The sequence below is a fragment of the Astyanax mexicanus genome, chromosome 1 (genome assembly GCF_023375975.1).
Source record: "Astyanax mexicanus isolate ESR-SI-001 chromosome 1, AstMex3_surface, whole genome shotgun sequence".
Taxonomy (NCBI): domain Eukaryota; kingdom Metazoa; phylum Chordata; class Actinopteri; order Characiformes; family Acestrorhamphidae; genus Astyanax; species Astyanax mexicanus.
In genome coordinates, this window is record NC_064408.1 from 35742796 (window position 1) to 35761355 (window position 18560).

Here is an 18560-nt window from a genome sequence, read left to right on the forward strand (position 1 = left end):
ACTCAATTGAAAAACTAAAACACAAATAGTACATAAATTTAGTTCACACTAAGTGATCTTTTTCAAGCGTTTTAGTTAATTATTATGGCTTCCGGATAACGAAAACCCAAAAGTCAGTATATCAGAATTGTCACAAAATTAGAATATTAAAAAAAATGCAAATGAGTCTGCAGGAAGATTGGAGAGAAACACAATCTAAGCTTCTTGAGGTGTAGTGAGACGTTTTCACAATTGGTGATGGTTTGGGGAGCCGTGTCATCTGCTAGTAATTTACATTTCACATTGAAGAGCTTAATGAAGATATGGATTTCATTTTCCAGCAGGACTAGGAACACTACCCACACTGCCAAAAGTACCAATTCCTGGTTTAATAACCACAGTGTCACTGTGCTTGACTGGCCAGCAAACTCACCTGACCTAAACCTCCACCACCTCCATGCCACACCACTCTGATGCAGGAATTCATGCAAAAGAAGTCTCAAACAAGTATTGGGTGCATATACTGTACGTACTTTTGTTAGTAAGCCAATGTTTCTGTGTTATTAAAATCATGTCGTACATAATATAGTAATTTTTTGAGAGACTGACTTTTGGGTTTTCATTGGATGTAACCCATAATTATCAACATTAATAGAAATAAACACATTACATTGATCACTCTGTGTGTAATGAGTCTATGCAATATGGGAGTTTTACTTTCAAAATTGAACTACAGAAGTAATAAGTAATTATACTTTATATATAGTATAATGATTATTTCTACATAGAAAATAATCATTTGGCCAGGGGTGACCAAACATCTGCACAAAATACATTAAAAAATCTGACTTTTTATTTTTGTCTTGTTTAAAATTTTATTTTAAAAAGAGATTTCCAATATTAATCTCTAATATAAATGCATACTGATTCTGAATCATTATTGTTCAAATTATATTTCTTCCAACATTATGAAGATAATTCCATGAGTCAAGTAAACTAAACAACATTTTAGTTTTGCTCCTAAAATTCTAATTACACAAGTTTAAGTTAATTGCAGTATCACATGTAGTGTAACTTAGGATTGAAGATACGTATTTATTACAACTTATGATCAGGTTATATGAAAAAGCCATATTACGTGTTGTGTTGGTAATATCACATTACAGTTAGAATAGAGGAGATACTGAAATATGTACAGGTATATACATTATGGAAACACCAGCTAAAACAGGACCCAATGCAATGCATCAAAAATATAAAATCATCTATTTTGTTTTTATTTGTTCACTTATGAAAAAGATTTTTTGGACAGTAACTTCATTTCACAGCTTATGAAAGGGTGTGGAAAATAGTTAAAAAAAAAAAAAAAAAAAAAAAAGATACAAACAAAAAAGGTATTCACAAAACAAAGAGTTGGACAATTAGTTTTCTTGGAAAGAAGAAGTGAACATTTCTTACATTATGTTTTTATTTATGGTTTAGCTAGGATTTGGAATAAACATATCTTAACCCTAACCCATTTAGGTGCAGGTGTTCCATTATTTTGGACTGTCCGTATGTCCCGACACTGATGTTGTTAAAAAGACTCTGCCCCTGATATGGTAACTTCATAGAAAAATGATTGAACAAATGTAACAGGGTTTTATTCCATGTAAATCTGGACCTGCTGTTTTGGCCCATTTTATCACTGAATGCTCACCAAGTAAAAGTGAGCTGGTGTTTTCTCATGATTGAAAAAATACAAATAAACCAAAAAATAAAGGTTGAGATAACAACAGTTTTATCAAATGCAAATACAAGTTCATCAAATACAAGTACAGAGTATACTTTTGCTTACAAAGGCATACATGTTTATTATTTTAGTGGCGGCGATGGCCGCGTGTGTTAGAAAAGTTTTAATCCAGCCTTGAGTTTGCTGATGTCATTGTGGGTCCACAGTGGCCCATCTGATCCACTTCTGGTCTGCAGCAGCCCACTGCAAGCAAACACACACATGTTACAGTGGTCCTCATTTAATCACATTAAATCCATCAAGCTCTTTCTTCTGTGCTCATCTCTCACCTTGTGTTGCCATGAGGAGGGGGAATCTGGTCCAGCTCCACCTGCTGGTCAAACACGGTCAGTGTGGTATACGTCTCCACCAGCAGACAGGAGGGGTCCTCTGACTGCCCCGAAACTTTCCCCAGTGGGTGCAGCTTCCAGGGTACCTTATCTGAAGGAAGACAAGAACATGTGGGTATATTCAAAATTTAGTCTGTATATTATGAACACATCTTTGTTTCTACACTTTCTGTCCATCTTATCAGCTCTACTGACCCTTTAGGAGCACTTTGTAGTTCTAGAACTACAGATGCATACTTTCTTATCTTCCTTTTACCTTGTTTTTTCTGGCCAAGACCCCACAGGACCACCAGAGAGAGATGTTTTTGTTTGGTGGGTAAGTCTCAGCCCTGCAGTGACACTGGTATGGTGGTGGTGTCTGAGGTGTTACTATGTGTTGTGCTGGTAAAAGTGAATCAGACACAGCAGTGCTGGTGGAGTTTTTAAACACTGTGTCTATGGTGTAGCTGCTCCACTTGGTTAAGGTAAAGTCAGAGACAGAAGCTCATCAGACACATTTTAAAACAATTGTACTATTTTCTAGACATAAAGTTTAAACTTTATTCAGTAAATGAGTAAAAAAAAGTTTTTCATCACATCAAACCACATAAGAATGTTTTATCTGTAACTGGATAGACCACACTGGGGCCAGAGCAAGAAAGTAATACAGGAAGAAGGTCCTGTGTTATGGGCTAGTGCAGATATCTGTGCGTCTGCTCATAGATGTTGTTAATATCTGGACATTGTATTAAACCCAGTTGCTGGAACAGTTTCTCTCAATCCTTACATTGTACAGTTCATAGTTGAGCCTTACCAAAAAACAAATCACTCCCAAGTTTGTTTGGAACTGAACCAAGACCACCTCTTTTAATGGGTTTTGGTGTGATTGCTTTAAACCAGAGTTCAATTTACCCAGACTAAAAAAGCGCAGGTAAAGGAAGCTCTAAATGTCATGGCCCTACGTGCATTCAGTTTTCAGGGGATTATTTCGTTTGAGCAAGTTTGTTGACCTTCCAAATGACCAAATTAGAAGACTGAAAGACCTGCTTGATCATATTTTTATTGAAACTGAAGTAAATCTAATCCTTTACTAGGGGTGTGAGCCTCGTATTCCCAACCATATATGTTCCCATGCCTTCATTGTTCAAAATGCAGAGCAACGTAGAATTGCGGACACATGTGGAGGCAACACATTGAGATTCTGTCATAGGTTGCCAGGTCTGTATAGAACCCTCAAGGGGGATGGCAGTTCAATACAAAACCCTCACTGGGGGGATTCTGACAATAGTTCTAAGGTCTAAAGAGACTATGTGAGATCATGTGAGAAAGAGGGTGTAAAAGTTCTTATAAATATAAAAAATACAAAAATACAATATTTGCAATCATTTATTCAGACTTTGAAATAAAATAAATGATATCTATATTGGTAAAATCTTGTACCGTTCTCATGGCCCCAATATCGCATCTACGTATCCACAATGAAGCACTTTGATCACTCAAATTTGGTTATTTTGAGTGATCAATTTGGTAAAGTTCAGTACTAGGTAATGCTAACAGCTGAGGTAACAATATTAGATATTATATAACATTACATAATATTAGTTACTGACATCACTGGATGCATACTGTAGGTCCAATATCATTGGAGATTGTTGTTGTTTTTTTGTATCATGTATTATTATTAAAGTTGTGGGTTCTGTACCTGTACACACACTCCATGGCGACCCACGTAATACCGCATTCCGTTCCTGGACAGTTTCAGCGCTCAAATTCTCCTGCAGGTCCAGACTGGGTGGAGCCTGTCCCGACCCAGGGGTGTGGTTTGGAGAGTGGGCATGTCTGTTCTGTGTGGAACCCTGCAGTCTCTCCTGAAGGCTCTCTAGTGTGTATACAGGATGGGAGGAGTCAATGTTGCTAGGTGAACAGTCTCCATGGTTAGTCTGAGTGTAGATGCTGCAGAGGCGTAGCAAATTGTGTTGCGTTGCTGGGGGGAGGGGCATCTCCATGTCATTTAAAATCCTGAGAGGACAAAAAAAAAAAGAGGCTGTTAAGAAGTTTCTAAAGAATAATGCATGTTTTCTAATCTACTCCATCTACTTTCAGTATAGTTCCACCTACTGCTGACACATTACTGCCAATAAAATAGGACTCGATAAACATGGATAAGATAAACATGATCCTATTGGCACCATGCCAAATGCCAGGCAATGGGCAAAAGGGGTATAAAGCCCCAGGCATTGAGCTGTGGAGCAGTGGAACTGTATACTTTGGAATGATGAAGATCCATCAAATACTTCTTGCACTAAGCTGGTGAGTTAGGGTTTAGATGGGTTGGTTATCATCATGATTTCACCAAATACTTTTGTCCTAATAGTGAATATGAACCCCATGGCATACGAGTCTTAAAAATATTCTTCTTACATTTAGTTGAATTATTTCTAACCCCTAATTTGACTGAAACAAGCAGTAAAACACTGTGGAAAGTATAGATCAAATTTTAGTGTAAGCAGAAGAGGAATTATTTCATGAGTTAATATTAATGCTGTATATGGAAACGAGAAGCATCCTTTTCATTTTTGTCTTTGTTTTTATCATCATTGACAAATAGTGACAGTAATGGCCTTTTGCCCCATGGAAAAGTGACGCAAATTATCAGAGTTCGGCCTGATAGTGGGTGCCATGTGGCTGAGATATTTCATGTGCAGGCCTTTAACATGCATTGAATGTTGCATGAATACTAGGTCCTGTCCCATAACATGTGGCATGTCATTGTAATAATATATAAGTCTCTATGGTGTGTGTGTGTGTGTGTGTGTGTGTATATATATGTGTGTGTGTGTGTATACTTACTGTTGGAGCAGGTACGGTGTTGCTGGACATGGTGCATTCAGACATGCAGTTATGAGATCTTGCCACTGGAACGAAATTCTACTAACAAAAATCCTCTCCTTCATGATCTTCACCCTTCTAATGACTTTAACACACACACACACACACACACACACATAGTCAATACATACATTAATGTTTTTTTTTTAAGTGAATACTTATTTTTTAAAAACCTGGCCAATTTAAAAGGACCATATAAATGATTAGCGCTTCTGCACAATAGAAAGTTACTGAATATTGTTGATTAATGAAGGTTCTAAATAGGTTAAAGAACCCACTTTCAAGTAAATACATTTTATGTATAGTTTAGCTTTGGAGAGTTAACAGTGCAAAAAAAGTCTCACTTTATATATATATATAAAAAAAAAAAAAAAAAAAAAAAAAAAAAAAAAAAAAAAAAAGGTAAGAAATATGAATGGGAATATTAGTAGACTTGTTTACACCTGGTCACTTAATGTGAATAATATCTGGATTGTATCCAATTAGTTTTAGCTGCATACATTTGCAAATGCGTTTAGTCAGACTGATATCTGATTGCAGTGTGGGACAGAATATGCTTATTCTCATGTTATGCGGTCTCAGTTGTTGAATGTGTCTTGAAGAGATGGCTGTATTTACACTGCTGTAATGTGGCTCATGTGCATCAGGAGATCACCTCCTGAAGTGGTTTGAGTGACTGGATTTGTATCTGTTTTTAATGTGTCTTTGGTGTGTTTACACTAAGTTTTATGTATTTTAGCTTTACCCAGATACAATCCTGATACTGAAAGTGACCAGATATAAACAGGGACAATAACACAATGAGCACAATGGCACAGTCCTAAAAATGATTTTAAACACTTTTAAAGGGTCTTTTAACGCGCAAACTTGTGGTTTTCTTGCATATACAATTTTTACTTTGGTTAAAACTATGGTTTAATTGTCCTGATGCTATTCAGAACCACTATCTTTACAAAATACCCTTTAAGTACCCTGTTTAAAAGTGTGTACATAATTCATTATTTAATACTTAATATCTACTGTAATTTGTACCTTTAAAGATAAGGGCAGAAGCAGCAGTAATTGTTCTAAATAGTAAAATTCACATTTTCCCTACTCACACACACACATATACAAACTATTGCTTACTTCTACTGTTGCAGTGCAGAATCTCTGAGATCCAGGCTGATATGTAATAAGCCCTGTGACTGGTCATCTCATTAGACAGCTCAGCGAATAGCTTCTCCAGGATCAGAGTGACAAACAAGGGTGAGTTAAGAACCTTCCACATCGGAAACCAGAAACGCAGAAACACTTGAGGCAAAGATGGAGTTAATGGGTCAAACAGATCCTCTGAGAATAAGGAAAAAAGGAGAGAGAATGAGCGAGAAACAGAGTGAGCTTTTATCTGAAATTTGTGAATAAACTATGTGCAAAATGGCGAAATGACAAATTAAGCTGTTTTTCTCAGCAATAACAGTATTTCTATTCACTACTATTAAAATAAGAATTTTATACAAGCATACACTATATGGGCATAAGCATTGGGACAGCTGTTCATTCTTCCAAAATCAAGGTACTTAAAATTAGTTGGGAGTGACTGTGTTCATTGTTTAGCTTTGGAGCATATTTTGGATTATATTTGGATTTGATTGAAATTAGCCACAACAGCGTTAGTGTAGTAGACTGTTCATCCATAACTCATCCCAAAAGCACCAGCATTATTCCACAGGACACTTTTCAGAGTCCCACTGCTATACAGCTCAGTACATTTGGATATTGGGATGGTTAGTATATTTCCTTACATTGCATTAAAAATTAAAGTAATTAAAGTTACAGAAGAAAAAATATGTTTATGATTTTATGATCCTTGGACAGCAAGAATCAAAATACAAAAACTAACAAAATACAGTGTGTGTGTGTGTGTGTATGTGTGTACCTGATGGATCGATGTCCAGTGACTCCAGCTGCTCTGCTGTTGGGATTAAAAATCCATCTTGCACTAAAGCATCCATCAGTATATCTCTGTAAAACACACAGACAGCATATCTTTATTTATTATATTTTTATGTCAAATCATTATTTTATGATTTTACACTAAGATCTCTGAATGTTACCTAATCAGCAGTTGTTACTAGTGTTGCTTGTTTATTGATATGACTGAGTTTTCTGAATGTAATTGATCAGGATGCTCACAGAGCTTAATAGGCACTTTTCTGATTGACTAGAGGGTTCACATGTTGAATAATGAAGTAAACAAAGGGATGTTTGAACTGTTTCTTTAAAAACATCAAATAGAGTGGCACAAGCTTTACACACACACACACATATACACGGACACACCTGGATTCAGAGCTGAAGTGTTTGATCTGAGCAAGGATCCAGCCGAGATCAGCACTTGCCTCTGGCCAAGGTCCGTGCTCTGCGCTGCGTCTCAGCAACTCTTCATACACCTACAATAACACACATTATTTCATTATTGAATCATTTTAATAACATGATTTCAGTTTTAAATAACACTGGAGGGTTGAGAACTCACTAAACACCTACAATAATACAAGCCAGTTTATTATTTCATCATTTTAGGAGTGTTCTTTAATTACTGATTGATTTATTGAAATAAAACATCTACCTAAACCTACTATAATGCATCCCTCCTCTTCTGGTGGAATGCCTAGTGGACTGTCTCTTATACATTATACTACACTATTATACTATACTAGACTGCGGTCTAGTATTACAATACTGAAATAAATTATTACAGTATTATAGATGAGAGAATAAAAGAAAGAAAAAACTAATTTAACCTTCTACTTTCATGAAAACTGAATTAAGCCGTTCCACCTTAAATGGCCCTGCAGTTACGCAGCACCCTTTATATTAGTTTGTGCCATTATATTGTATATACATACATCTTTAACAGCAACAACATAACAGCTGCAAGACGTCTGCCTCGCTACCACAGCGGCCTTTCTTAGCATCGCTAATGTGATATTAGTATTAGCAGTACGGTGGAGATTATCAGCAAGCGAACGGCACTTCTAGCATTGCCATTAGCATCAAAATTATGCTGGCTACCAGTCATGTTTATATTGACAAACCATGAATGGTAAGGATCGTAACCGGCGGCATCTGGCTAGAACTGTCCATGCAAACAGACAAGAGACTCTGGCAGAAATCTTATCAACATTCACTGCAGAAGGCCCTACACCCTACAGGTGAGTATAGTGTCTTTACAGTCTTCATCCTACACAGGACATGGCAAAAGTCATGGGACACAATACAAGTACCATGTTCTTTTGTCACATGGCATGTCAGTGTATAGTATAAAAGTACTATGATCATTTCGATCACAATTAGATTTAATGTGCTGTATATTAAAGTAAGAACAAGTTATTATTGGCCCAACATGCGCAAGAATGCACTCACACACACTCTCTCTCTCTCTCTATATCATGTAATGTTTTTAATCAGCTTTAATCTGAGTTACTCAGGTATTCAAGGTACATCAAAAGAGTTCAAAACACACTCACAAAAAACACACACTCCACCCCTCTTCCTCCTTTCCTGTGTCTGTTCTCTCTTCATTGCTCTACATCACTCTTTCCCCTCTTCCCCTCCATATTCCTCACTATGCCTTTCTCTCTCACCCTATCTCTCTTGTTTTCTCTCTATCCAGTGCACCTCTATTTCTTCCTGACGCTCATTCTCGGTGCTTGCTTGCTCTCTCCATCCCTCACTCATTCACCTTCTTCCCTCTCTCCATCCCTCTCTCATATTTATCTTCTTCCCTCTCTCATATTCATCTTTTTTCCTCTCTCTTCTCTCAATTGCTCTCTCATATTCATCTTCTTTCCTTTCTCTTCCCTCCATCCCTCTCTCATATTCATCTTCTTTCCTTTCTCTTCCCTCCATCCCTCTTTCATATTCATCTTCTTTCCTTTCTCTTCTCTCCATCCCTCTCATATTTCTCCCAACCCCCTTTCACAGTCCTCCTCTGCTCTCTTAGTTTCATCCCTCATCCCTTTCTCATACTCCTCTCTCTCTCTCTCCCCATCTCTCTCTCTCTCTTTCTCTGCCCTATGTGTGTTTCTCTCTCTGCCGCCTACACATTGAGCGTCATAGGGGGAAACACACTTATTGGCTGCGCATATCGCCCATGGCAACCGGAGTAAATGTACTTAAGGGGTTTCACTGGAGGGAGTGAGAAACTGAGGGAGGGGGCGAGAGACATAAAGAAAGACTTGGGCACTAGAATACATAGACAAAAGGAGGAGCATAAGGTGGGGTGTGTGTGTATTAAAAACACTGTCGTGATCAGTTTTAAGTTCATGTGGGACATCTTGACTGTTCTTTCATCACAAGACCTGACTCACGCTTTGCTCAAGGTCTCCAGTCTACTTCATTATCTAGAAGGACATCTAATACACGATCCAAACTTTCTAAAGAGACAGTTCAGCCCACAGACCACCGCCCACGCCCCATACGTAGTCAATCAGCCTAGTCAAGTTTGGTGAGTGACGTTCACTTCTTTAGTTTTGCACAGGAGCTAAGAGGCTAACATAGTTAACAAATAACAGAAAATAGCAAAAAAAACGTATGCTGTGCCTCACCAATTACCGCAGTGTTAACTAACCATGATGTTTTTGTTCTGCTCTGTACTTTAGTCTATGTTTATAGAAAACAATGAGTCATACAGTGACAGGAACCACATAATCACACCTTTTAGTGAATAATGAACAACTTCACACAGCCTGAGTGGGCCATGATTTACGCACAATGCTAAATGGTGCAGTACTTTTTAGCTTCATTAGCAGCGTAGGTTGGGGCCTAAAATGAAGAAGCAAACTTCATATCACTAAACACATCTTGGCTAACAGACTACATTTTACATTTTAGGAGTGGGAAACTGCCATTTTTATGGTACTTATACACTTAATGGAGAATTATGTGTGATATGAAATATGGAGTGTAGTAGGGGTGTAGTGAAACATGACAACGAGTACAAACTTTTGTAGAACAGCCCACCTTTTTACCTTAATGGTGTAAAAGTAGTGAGTTCTTCGCATGGGCAATGCAATGCCCCTATCGCTAGCATTGAAAGAGTTGGGAGCATTGGCTAAAAGCACTGTATTTTTTAAAAGCTTGAGGGAGAATGGAGGTGGGCTATTAAGCAAAGGTTTGTACTCTGTATCATGTTTCACTACACCCAAAGTCCATTTCACAACAGATCTACTACAAACATTCCAAAACATAAAGCTGATGCTTTATATGGAATTTTTTATTTTTTTTTTAAACCTATTCACTATTAACTACAGCACACACCAATCAGCCTTAACATTTTTAACTGACAGGTGAAAGGGAGGGAAGACAAAGGTTATCAATACATGGTAAAAAAAAAAAAAAAGACTGTTTTGGCCAGTATTTATTGTGCTACACACAAAGAAGTAGTGTGTAACACTTGTTAAACATGTGTGGTAACGCAACATGCCTGGAGCATGGAGTCGTAGAGGTTCCTAATGGAGTCCAGTGATAATCCATCACTGGATGCTTAAATATTCTCCAATAGTTCCTCCAATATTTCACATTTTCAATCAGGAATAGGTTTGGTAATGTTGCTAGCCATTGCATAGCATCTGTGTCTTTTGTTTCTTTTTCTAATTGTATTATTTTCTCCCCATTTTAGAAGGTCAATTATCCAACCCACTTACTAGGACTCCCCCCATCACTAGTAATGCCCCCACCACTAGGAGGCTGAAGACTAGCAAGTACACCTTCTCCAATTTACTGGAGTTAGCCACGCTTCTTTTAGAACGGACGCTGACATAGCATTACTGGGGATGCATTTCCACCGGCATGGCGCCAGTGCTGGTGCCAAGTTCCTGAACGGTTCTGTGCTTTTCCGCCACAAAATCACAGGTTCTCAGCCAGAAAAGTCGGTGCTGCTCTGGCCCCACAATCTTGCTGATCTGGAACCGCCATTTTCAGCTAAGACACCCACATTCACATACGTAGTGAGTAAGAGGTATCTCAAGAATCTTTAATATATCAGTATCAAATGCCTGTGCTGACCGCCATCATCTTGAGAGTAGCATGATGGCAAGCAGCATAACCTGGAATTTAAACCGGGATCAATCTTGGAGCATATTGACAGCACCTTAGTCTGTCGGATCACTCGAAGCCCTGCATAGCATCTGTGTCTGACAAGCTCTTGAGATGACAGTTGTATGTGGATGAGCATTGTCCGGTTTGAACAGTCCAACAGGGCATGTGTTCATCAAAGGTTATTAATGTTATTAACATAACGTTGGGCTGACAAAGTGCCTGCAACAAAGACCAAAGGTGGCATTGTATGAAGTTGCATTACACACCATGACACCAGGCATTCTAAATGTCTGCAATCAGCTCTGTTGGTTCTGTCCACACATTGGCCAGTTGTGCATAAGACCATCCTGCATTGTGTAGCCCTATGTTGTGACCCTTCTCAAACTCTTACAGCTGCTGCTGAACTGCCAGCAGGGCCATTCATAAGCACCTAACTTGCAACCCAAGGAGGCCTCATATCACAACTTACAGGACTTACAGGATATCTGGCCTTGTTGCCAGATATCAAAGAGCAACTTAAGAGAACTGATAGCATAATTACAGATCCAGCACAACAACATGGCTGACTACCTCTACTGTGCACTGTTTTTCTAACAGGGAGAGACTGAGGATGAGGCTCAGGTCTTTACACCATGCTTCTAGCAGCACATCTGCATGAACACACTGCCCTCCAGAGGACAAATGAGGAATTACACCGCTAGAACCAGGTTGACACCCAGTTCCAGAAACTATTTTACCAGAATGCTTTATTATATGACGCTTTACAGCCTGTCTATGGATGCTCGGATGACAGCTATGAGAAGTCATGTACTGGTGTCCAGCAGAATCATACTAACACTCCAAAAACGTTAGAATTGTCTTTTTCAAAATACTTTGTTGAGCTTTTAAAAATGTTGGTTTATACAGTATTACATGCCGCCAATTTTATTACATTTATTAATTCAAAGTAAAGTTCAAAGAGCTTACATTAGCCTTCTAGACAGCAAAGAGAATTATCTTTCAAAATACTTTTTGGTAATAGTTAATTGTTAAAAAATAGCTTATTTGAAGGTGTTTTCACACCTACCTTTCAGACTAAAAGACCACAAGAGGTGGTCTCAATCTGAATTATTTAAACCATGGCTCAGTTCATTTACAAACCAAAGTTTGTAACAAGCATACAAACCTTGGCTAGGACTCTTGTCTGGACTTTTAGGTGTTAAAACACTGTAAAACGTTTCTTTAAATTAAAAAATATATATATTTTGTCGTTTGTTCTTATTGGACATTCAGATTAATTGAAAAAATGTGTAGAGCTAAAGTGTTGTAGGCTGAATTGGAGAAGAAATATGAGTTGGTGTTCTTGACATCACAGAAAAAGTCAACACAAACATGGCGATTTAAAAAAAAAAAAAAAAATTTTAAACCTGCTCTTAGCCACCAGCTTAAAAATGAACACCTCTATGGAGTTTATGTTTCATAAATGTTATGACATAAATATTCCTCTCATTATATGTCTTTCTAGATATTGGTGGAAATACAAAGTTAATTATATACTGCAAATCCGAAGTGAATACAATTAAGTCATTTTACTGCAGTAGTCCACCTTAACGTTTTTGGAATTTAATACATACAAACTTCAAATATCAGACTGATCTAAACATCTCTTACAATTGTCAGCAAATCTTGATTATCTAGCAAAACTAATATCATAATAATAAACTCAAAAACTATATACAGAGTTACGTGTGTGTCTGTATTTATTACAGCATCAGTTTGTAATATTTACCTGGAACTGTTCTCGTTCATAAGAGATGAGCAGCTCTCTGGCCTTTTCTGTGCAGAAGCAAGAAACATTGTTAAAGCAACAGCTCAGCAAAAATGAGCAAAAATGCCATTTACCACATTCAGTCTAAATTATGAGGAAAATGTTGGAGCTATAAGGATATAATGGAGCTAACAGGTAACTCAAGTTATTTATTTACAGCTTTTGTTTGAGCACTTCATATGTTTTCCATGTGTTTTTCCATAGTCTCGATGTCTTTAATTTTACTCTTAAATAGTAAACAGCAACTAATTGTAGGTTTATAGTACATAAACACAGTCTTCATCCTGGGAAAACTATTCCAAATCTTTTCTCACAGAACCCACTCAGCTCTCCTCAAGTCCTTCTCAACAAGAACAGTCTGGGGGTAAAAACATTTCACTGATGTTAGAATCTGGCTGCTCTTTAATCAGCAGATTTTCTGGAAACTGTATTTCTGTGCAGTCTGACCTGAGAGGTAGGTACATAATGAGAGGAAACGGAAGAGACACAGTCTTTCATTCGTTTGTTTTGACAAGTCTTCATTCAACTCAAGCGGCAGTTATTCACCTGGGTTTGTTATGTACTGTTGCGTTTTTATTCAGTTAACAGTAATTATGTAAGTTGCTGGAATTCAATAAATCTTGTTATTTTATGATATTTAATCACATAAACTGAATAGGCATTAAGAAACTATTAATAATATTACATGTAATTACAGATATTGGTCATATGTGGTGCAAATGACAATCCCTGCATGGTTCTCTATTTTTTTTAAATATTTAATGTCTTGCATTTTGTTGCTTTATAATTGCAGCACTTTTGTTCTGCGTTTTATTACTGCAACACTACTAATAAATGTCAAGAATTTTAGATTACATTATTATTTTTGTCTTAAATTTTGTCTTAAGTTTTATGAACAGTTTGATGCATTATAGATTTAAATTATTAGAATTGTATAGAAAAATAAATAAATAATAATAATAATAATAATAATAATAATAATTACAACAATAATAACAAGTAATTATTGTTTCTATATTTAACATTTGTTGCCTAATTGGTGTCAAGTCTTTTTGTGATCATTAAAATACTTTTTATTAAAGAAAAAAAATCTTATTCTAAAAGTTATTCTTGTTATTTTTATTACTACTACTACTACTACTACTACTTTTAATAAGATATTACTTACATACATAATTATAAGAAGAACTCATACTTACTGTGTCCCTCTATCTCTCTCTGTCTCTTTGCTCTTTCTTCCTCATGCCTTCTGCTTCTCTCGCCTTCATCCTCTTCCTCATCAGACGAAGAGCTCCAGTCTTCTATCAGACCGCCGTTCAGTTGCCGGGACCAGTACTCTTGCCGGAGCCAATTTAACAAAAACTCACACCCTGTGTGTATACAGCATATTTAAAGAGGCTGTTTAACATTCAGTGTACTACAAGTTTAGACCACACCCACTTCTGGGTTAATGCTAACAGTACGTTAGCTCTAGAGTAAGAGAGTGTAAAATAAGTATTATTTTAATATTATACACCAATTTAGCTTCTTCTATGGCTGAACTATATGCAAATAAAGATGCGGTGTTGTTTGCTGGTAAATAAGGTTAAACAATAATGGAAATGTGGAATAGTCATTATTATCTTCAGGGTTATGTTTTTTTTTTTTTTACACAATATTACTATGATTGTACTACGATGTATATGAATGAATGAGTAAATAATCAATAGTAAATAAATAGTAATAATAATATGAAAAGCCATTAAAAGAAGCATTACATGGCACATCAAAGTGATCAAAGTACGATAGAACAACCAATGTACACAAAATGCTGTTCTGTGTCTCACCTTTCCGACACCATTTGAGTGAGGGCAGTTTGCGATGAGTCATGGCGTGCCTCAGGTTCACAATCCACTCTGGAATATTTAACTAAGAGAAACAGAGAAACACAAGACTTGACACTTGTCTGGCTGATACTGTAGTTTTACACTGCATATAGGAGGAAAAATAAGCTAATAACTCACCATCTAAATCAACACACACATTTATTATAGCAGTAACTAGGCTTGTGCCATATTGTATGCAATAACATTGTCAAGATTTTTTAAAATTGTAAGCAATATTATACTCTGAAATATCGAGCCATATCACCCATCCCTAATTATCACATAAGGGTGCTACTTTTTTGCTGTTTTTAGTAAAAGAAAAATTCACACTGTTCTCATTTCCTATTATATATCAATTATAGACAGATTTTATCTGTCCAGTATCAATAAATTTAACTTCAGTTCTGGATATATGGAGATATTTGGACTGCATTATTAGCATCATGACATTCTGGATCATTGACTTCAGTTAGTGGTGTGCCAGATCACATCGTATGCGATAATTATTTTTTATTTATTTTGTTGCAGTAGTGTATTCTTGTAATAATTTATTTAATTTATTTAATTAAGTGTTTCATCATATCGTCGAGAGTATTGTTATCACAAAAATACAATGAAATATCATGATATTATTTTAGGGCCATGTCGCCCACCCCTAGCAGTAACACAGTACTACTTTGCAAGCAGCCTGGCGGTGCATCCTGTCCTCATTTTAATAAAAATGAAACAAAACAAATAAAATAAATCTCGATAATTGCCAACTATACACATTTCCCACTGGATTTAAGTGTTTAATCATGCGTAAACAATGCTCTAAAGAAATATCCGGTAATTAACCAAAAACACAAAAAAATATTTTTTTGACAATTTAAATCCCAAATAAAGCTGGGTCTAGCTAAAACTGGGTGACATGGTACAAATATTGTAGTATATTATTAAAAGACATTTTTACAAATTAGATATCACAATATTATTACATAATGTAATTTTTAAAAACTGCTGGTTAAATAATCTCCCTTACTGATTACTGTGATTTTTACAACTTAACATTTTCAAACTGAATTTGACTAATAACATTGCTTTTAATGACATTTGCAGCAGAACAGTGCATTTTAAACATTATTGACATTACAAAATGCTCAGAAAAGAATATATCATGCATTATAATAAAATACAATAATGGTACATTGTCCAATTTTTGGTCTAGCCCTGCCTTAAGAATGTAAAACTGGACGGTCACTCCTTGCATTAACATTATAGCTGGGTAAAAAGCTAATCCAAGCTCTGAGCTCATCTGGTGCTTGTTGTTAGTCCAGGTAAGTAACTGCAGTGTGCCCTACTGTTCACATACTTAAAAACAGTGGTTTCACTTCAAAACTTACCTTGCTGGCTAGACGTCGAAGGGGTTTGGCTACTCTCCCTTGATGACGCTCCAGTATAAAATTGACAAACCTAAACATTCACACAAACATAAACAAAATCTTAAATTATCACGAGACTCATAGATCATCAGTTCTGAAATCAGCTGGCTGCAGTAACTGTTTCAGCTCTTCTGAAAAGGCAATACATTAGATCATTAGATATAAAAAAGAATACATTCAGCCATATCAATTAAAGAACAGAGAATCAATGAGGCCAGTTACTGATGATTGATTATTAGTTCTGGCACTCAAACTCATCCCAAAGATTTTAAATGAAGCTCAATCATTTCAAAGCGTACACACACACACACACACACACACACACACACACACACACACACACACCTTGTCAGTGCCATGCCGTACAGCAGAACCAGGTCATCACCCTCTAGTTTGCCAGTGCTATCCAGAACCTGACAGCGGACCAGGTCAGCAGTGCTCTCCACTGCCACGGGAGTACTGTTCCCAAACCTACAGCACAAAAACAATCACAGTCAGTTGTTTCAGAAAACCATGATCAACCTGATATAAAGGTGAATCATAGATCCTAAATCCCACCTACACTGCAGATTATCATGTTCTATTTTTTATTTTACCCTGTCACCAAACCTGGAATCATTCTCCTTAAACAACCTCTCACCTTTAATCCCCATCCTACCCATCCCGATCACTTGAACACCATCCCAGTTCTACCCATCCACCTCAATCACTATAGCAATCCTCCTCAGCCCTCCCTGCTCTGACCACATTCGTCTCACCCCCCTCTATCCCTACCCACTACTCTCACTCTCTATTTACTTTCTATCTGCTTCTTTCACACACTGTACATATCCTCCTTTCCCCTGTTGTCCTCAATCCTCATTCTACCTATGCCCCTCTTGCCCCCTTCCCACTCTATTTACCCATATAATAGCCACTCCTACCTCTGTATCCTTTCTCTTTGCCCACAAACCACTGTAAACTTTCTAACTGTTTTTCCTACCCTTCTTCAATCTATCCAAATGCTTTGTAATGTTCCCACCTATTGCTCTATCTTCTCTACCAATCCCTTTTCCAATATATCCCTGTCCTATTCACAGATCCGGCCCCCTCCACTGTTCCTACCTGCACCTTTTCCCCTCCTTCACCCAATCTTCAAACAATCTTTCTCTCCCAATTCTATTTACACATTTTATTACCTGTCCCTCCTGCAGCTTCCCATCCTACCCCTGTATCCTTTCTATTTGCCCCTAATACCACTCTATACTTTCTAACTGCTTTTCCTTCTTCTATTGGTCCAAACGCTTTGTGATGTTCCCATCACGCTTTGTGATGTTCCCTAACTTGCTCTCTAACCTCCCTAAATGCCCAACACCAATTAATAATTGCCCCTTCTACCCCTCAAGCCTTTTTAATACCCCCACCTTCTTCCCTCCAGCACCCTATCCTCTATTGCCTCTTCCCACTGTTCTCTCAGTCTATTCTGACCCCCTACCTGCCCCTCCAGGCGCTCAGTCTGTGCAGGGCGTGGGTCTGCAGCGCCGCCTGTCCGGAGTGCAGGTTCTCCAGCAGCTGCTCCCACTCCGCGCGGCTCATCCAGGCCACCACGTGCCGCAGCTTCTGCTTCGGCTTCATCCTCTCAGCGCCAGCGGGGCAACAGAACACTCAGACCGGGGCAGAAACAGCGACGAATCGCGGCAGAAGAATGGGACAGACCAGCAACCGGGGAAATAACAACACCTCCGGAGCTGCCGGCACGCCTGTGAGACGGTCCGCCGGAAATCGCTTCCCTGAACTATGGTTCCACTCGAGAGTCATTCAAGCGTGCGCGTGTTTGAGTCCTAAACACTGCCGCGGTTTTATTAGTTTTACTTATATAAGCGTTGACTGTTTGTAATCTTTGACTAGGGAGTTCTAGGAGTAACCCTTTCACGTAATATAAAACATATACGGCTATTTGGCTGTGTTTTATTAGCTGTTGGCATTTTAGCCAAATACAACAGAAGGCTAACTTCTTTTCGCCTCGTAAGCATTTGGGGCATGTATTTTAAGATAAAAGAAAAACAACTGGAGTTATAAAGTCTGTTATGTGCAGCTCTGGAAAAAAATAAGAGACCACTTAAAAAACATGAGTTTCTTTGATTTATAAAAACCTCCTAACCGCATATAATCAAGTGGAAGACAGATGCTCACAAGCCGTCAAACTAAGCTGACCTTGTATTTTTGCATCAGGAGTGGAATAAAGTCATCCAAAAGCAGTGTGTAATACTAGTGGAGGAGAACATGCCACTATGCATGAAAACTGTGATTAAAAACCAGGGTTATTCCACCAAACATTTAATATTTGGTGCATTATTTGAAGTCTGAAAGCTCTATATATTTTTTGTTATTTTAGCCATTTCTCATTTTCTACAAATAAATGCTATAAATTACAAT

The 18560-nt window shown here is 37.5% G+C and overlaps 1 protein-coding gene across 1 annotated transcript; it reads right to left on the reverse strand.

The window, feature by feature from the left end:
* Positions 1–1736: 1736 nt before the first annotated feature.
* On the reverse strand, positions 1737–17903 carry las1l (LAS1 like ribosome biogenesis factor). Its single transcript, XM_007256405.4, has 13 exons — positions 17620–17903; positions 16491–16616; positions 16107–16176; positions 14686–14767; positions 14059–14229; positions 12821–12867; positions 7291–7400; positions 6887–6972; positions 6097–6300; positions 4930–5053; positions 3782–4098; positions 2041–2191; positions 1737–1954 (listed from the first exon to the last, which is right to left on the reverse strand). The coding sequence occupies exons 1-13, from the start codon at positions 17757–17759 to the stop codon at positions 1864–1866; spliced, it is 1719 nt and encodes a 572-aa protein (XP_007256467.2). The 5' UTR covers positions 17760–17903; the 3' UTR covers positions 1737–1863.
* Positions 17904–18560: the final 657 nt, after the last annotated feature.

Bases quoted from the DNA above. Each gene is read 5' to 3' on its own strand.
- las1l (XM_007256405.4), bottom strand. From the start codon at position 17,759: ATGAAGCCGAAGCAGAAGCTGCGGCACGTGGTGGCCTGGATGAGCCGC. The intron at 14,768-16,106 runs GTAAGTTTTGAA...TGTTTCTCTTAG, and splicing joins TTCGACGTCTAGCCAGCAAG to TTAAATATTCCAGAGTGGAT. The intron at 6,973-7,290 runs GTGTGTCCGTGT...TGTGTTTTACAG, and splicing joins CACTTCAGCTCTGAATCCAG to AGATATACTGATGGATGCTT.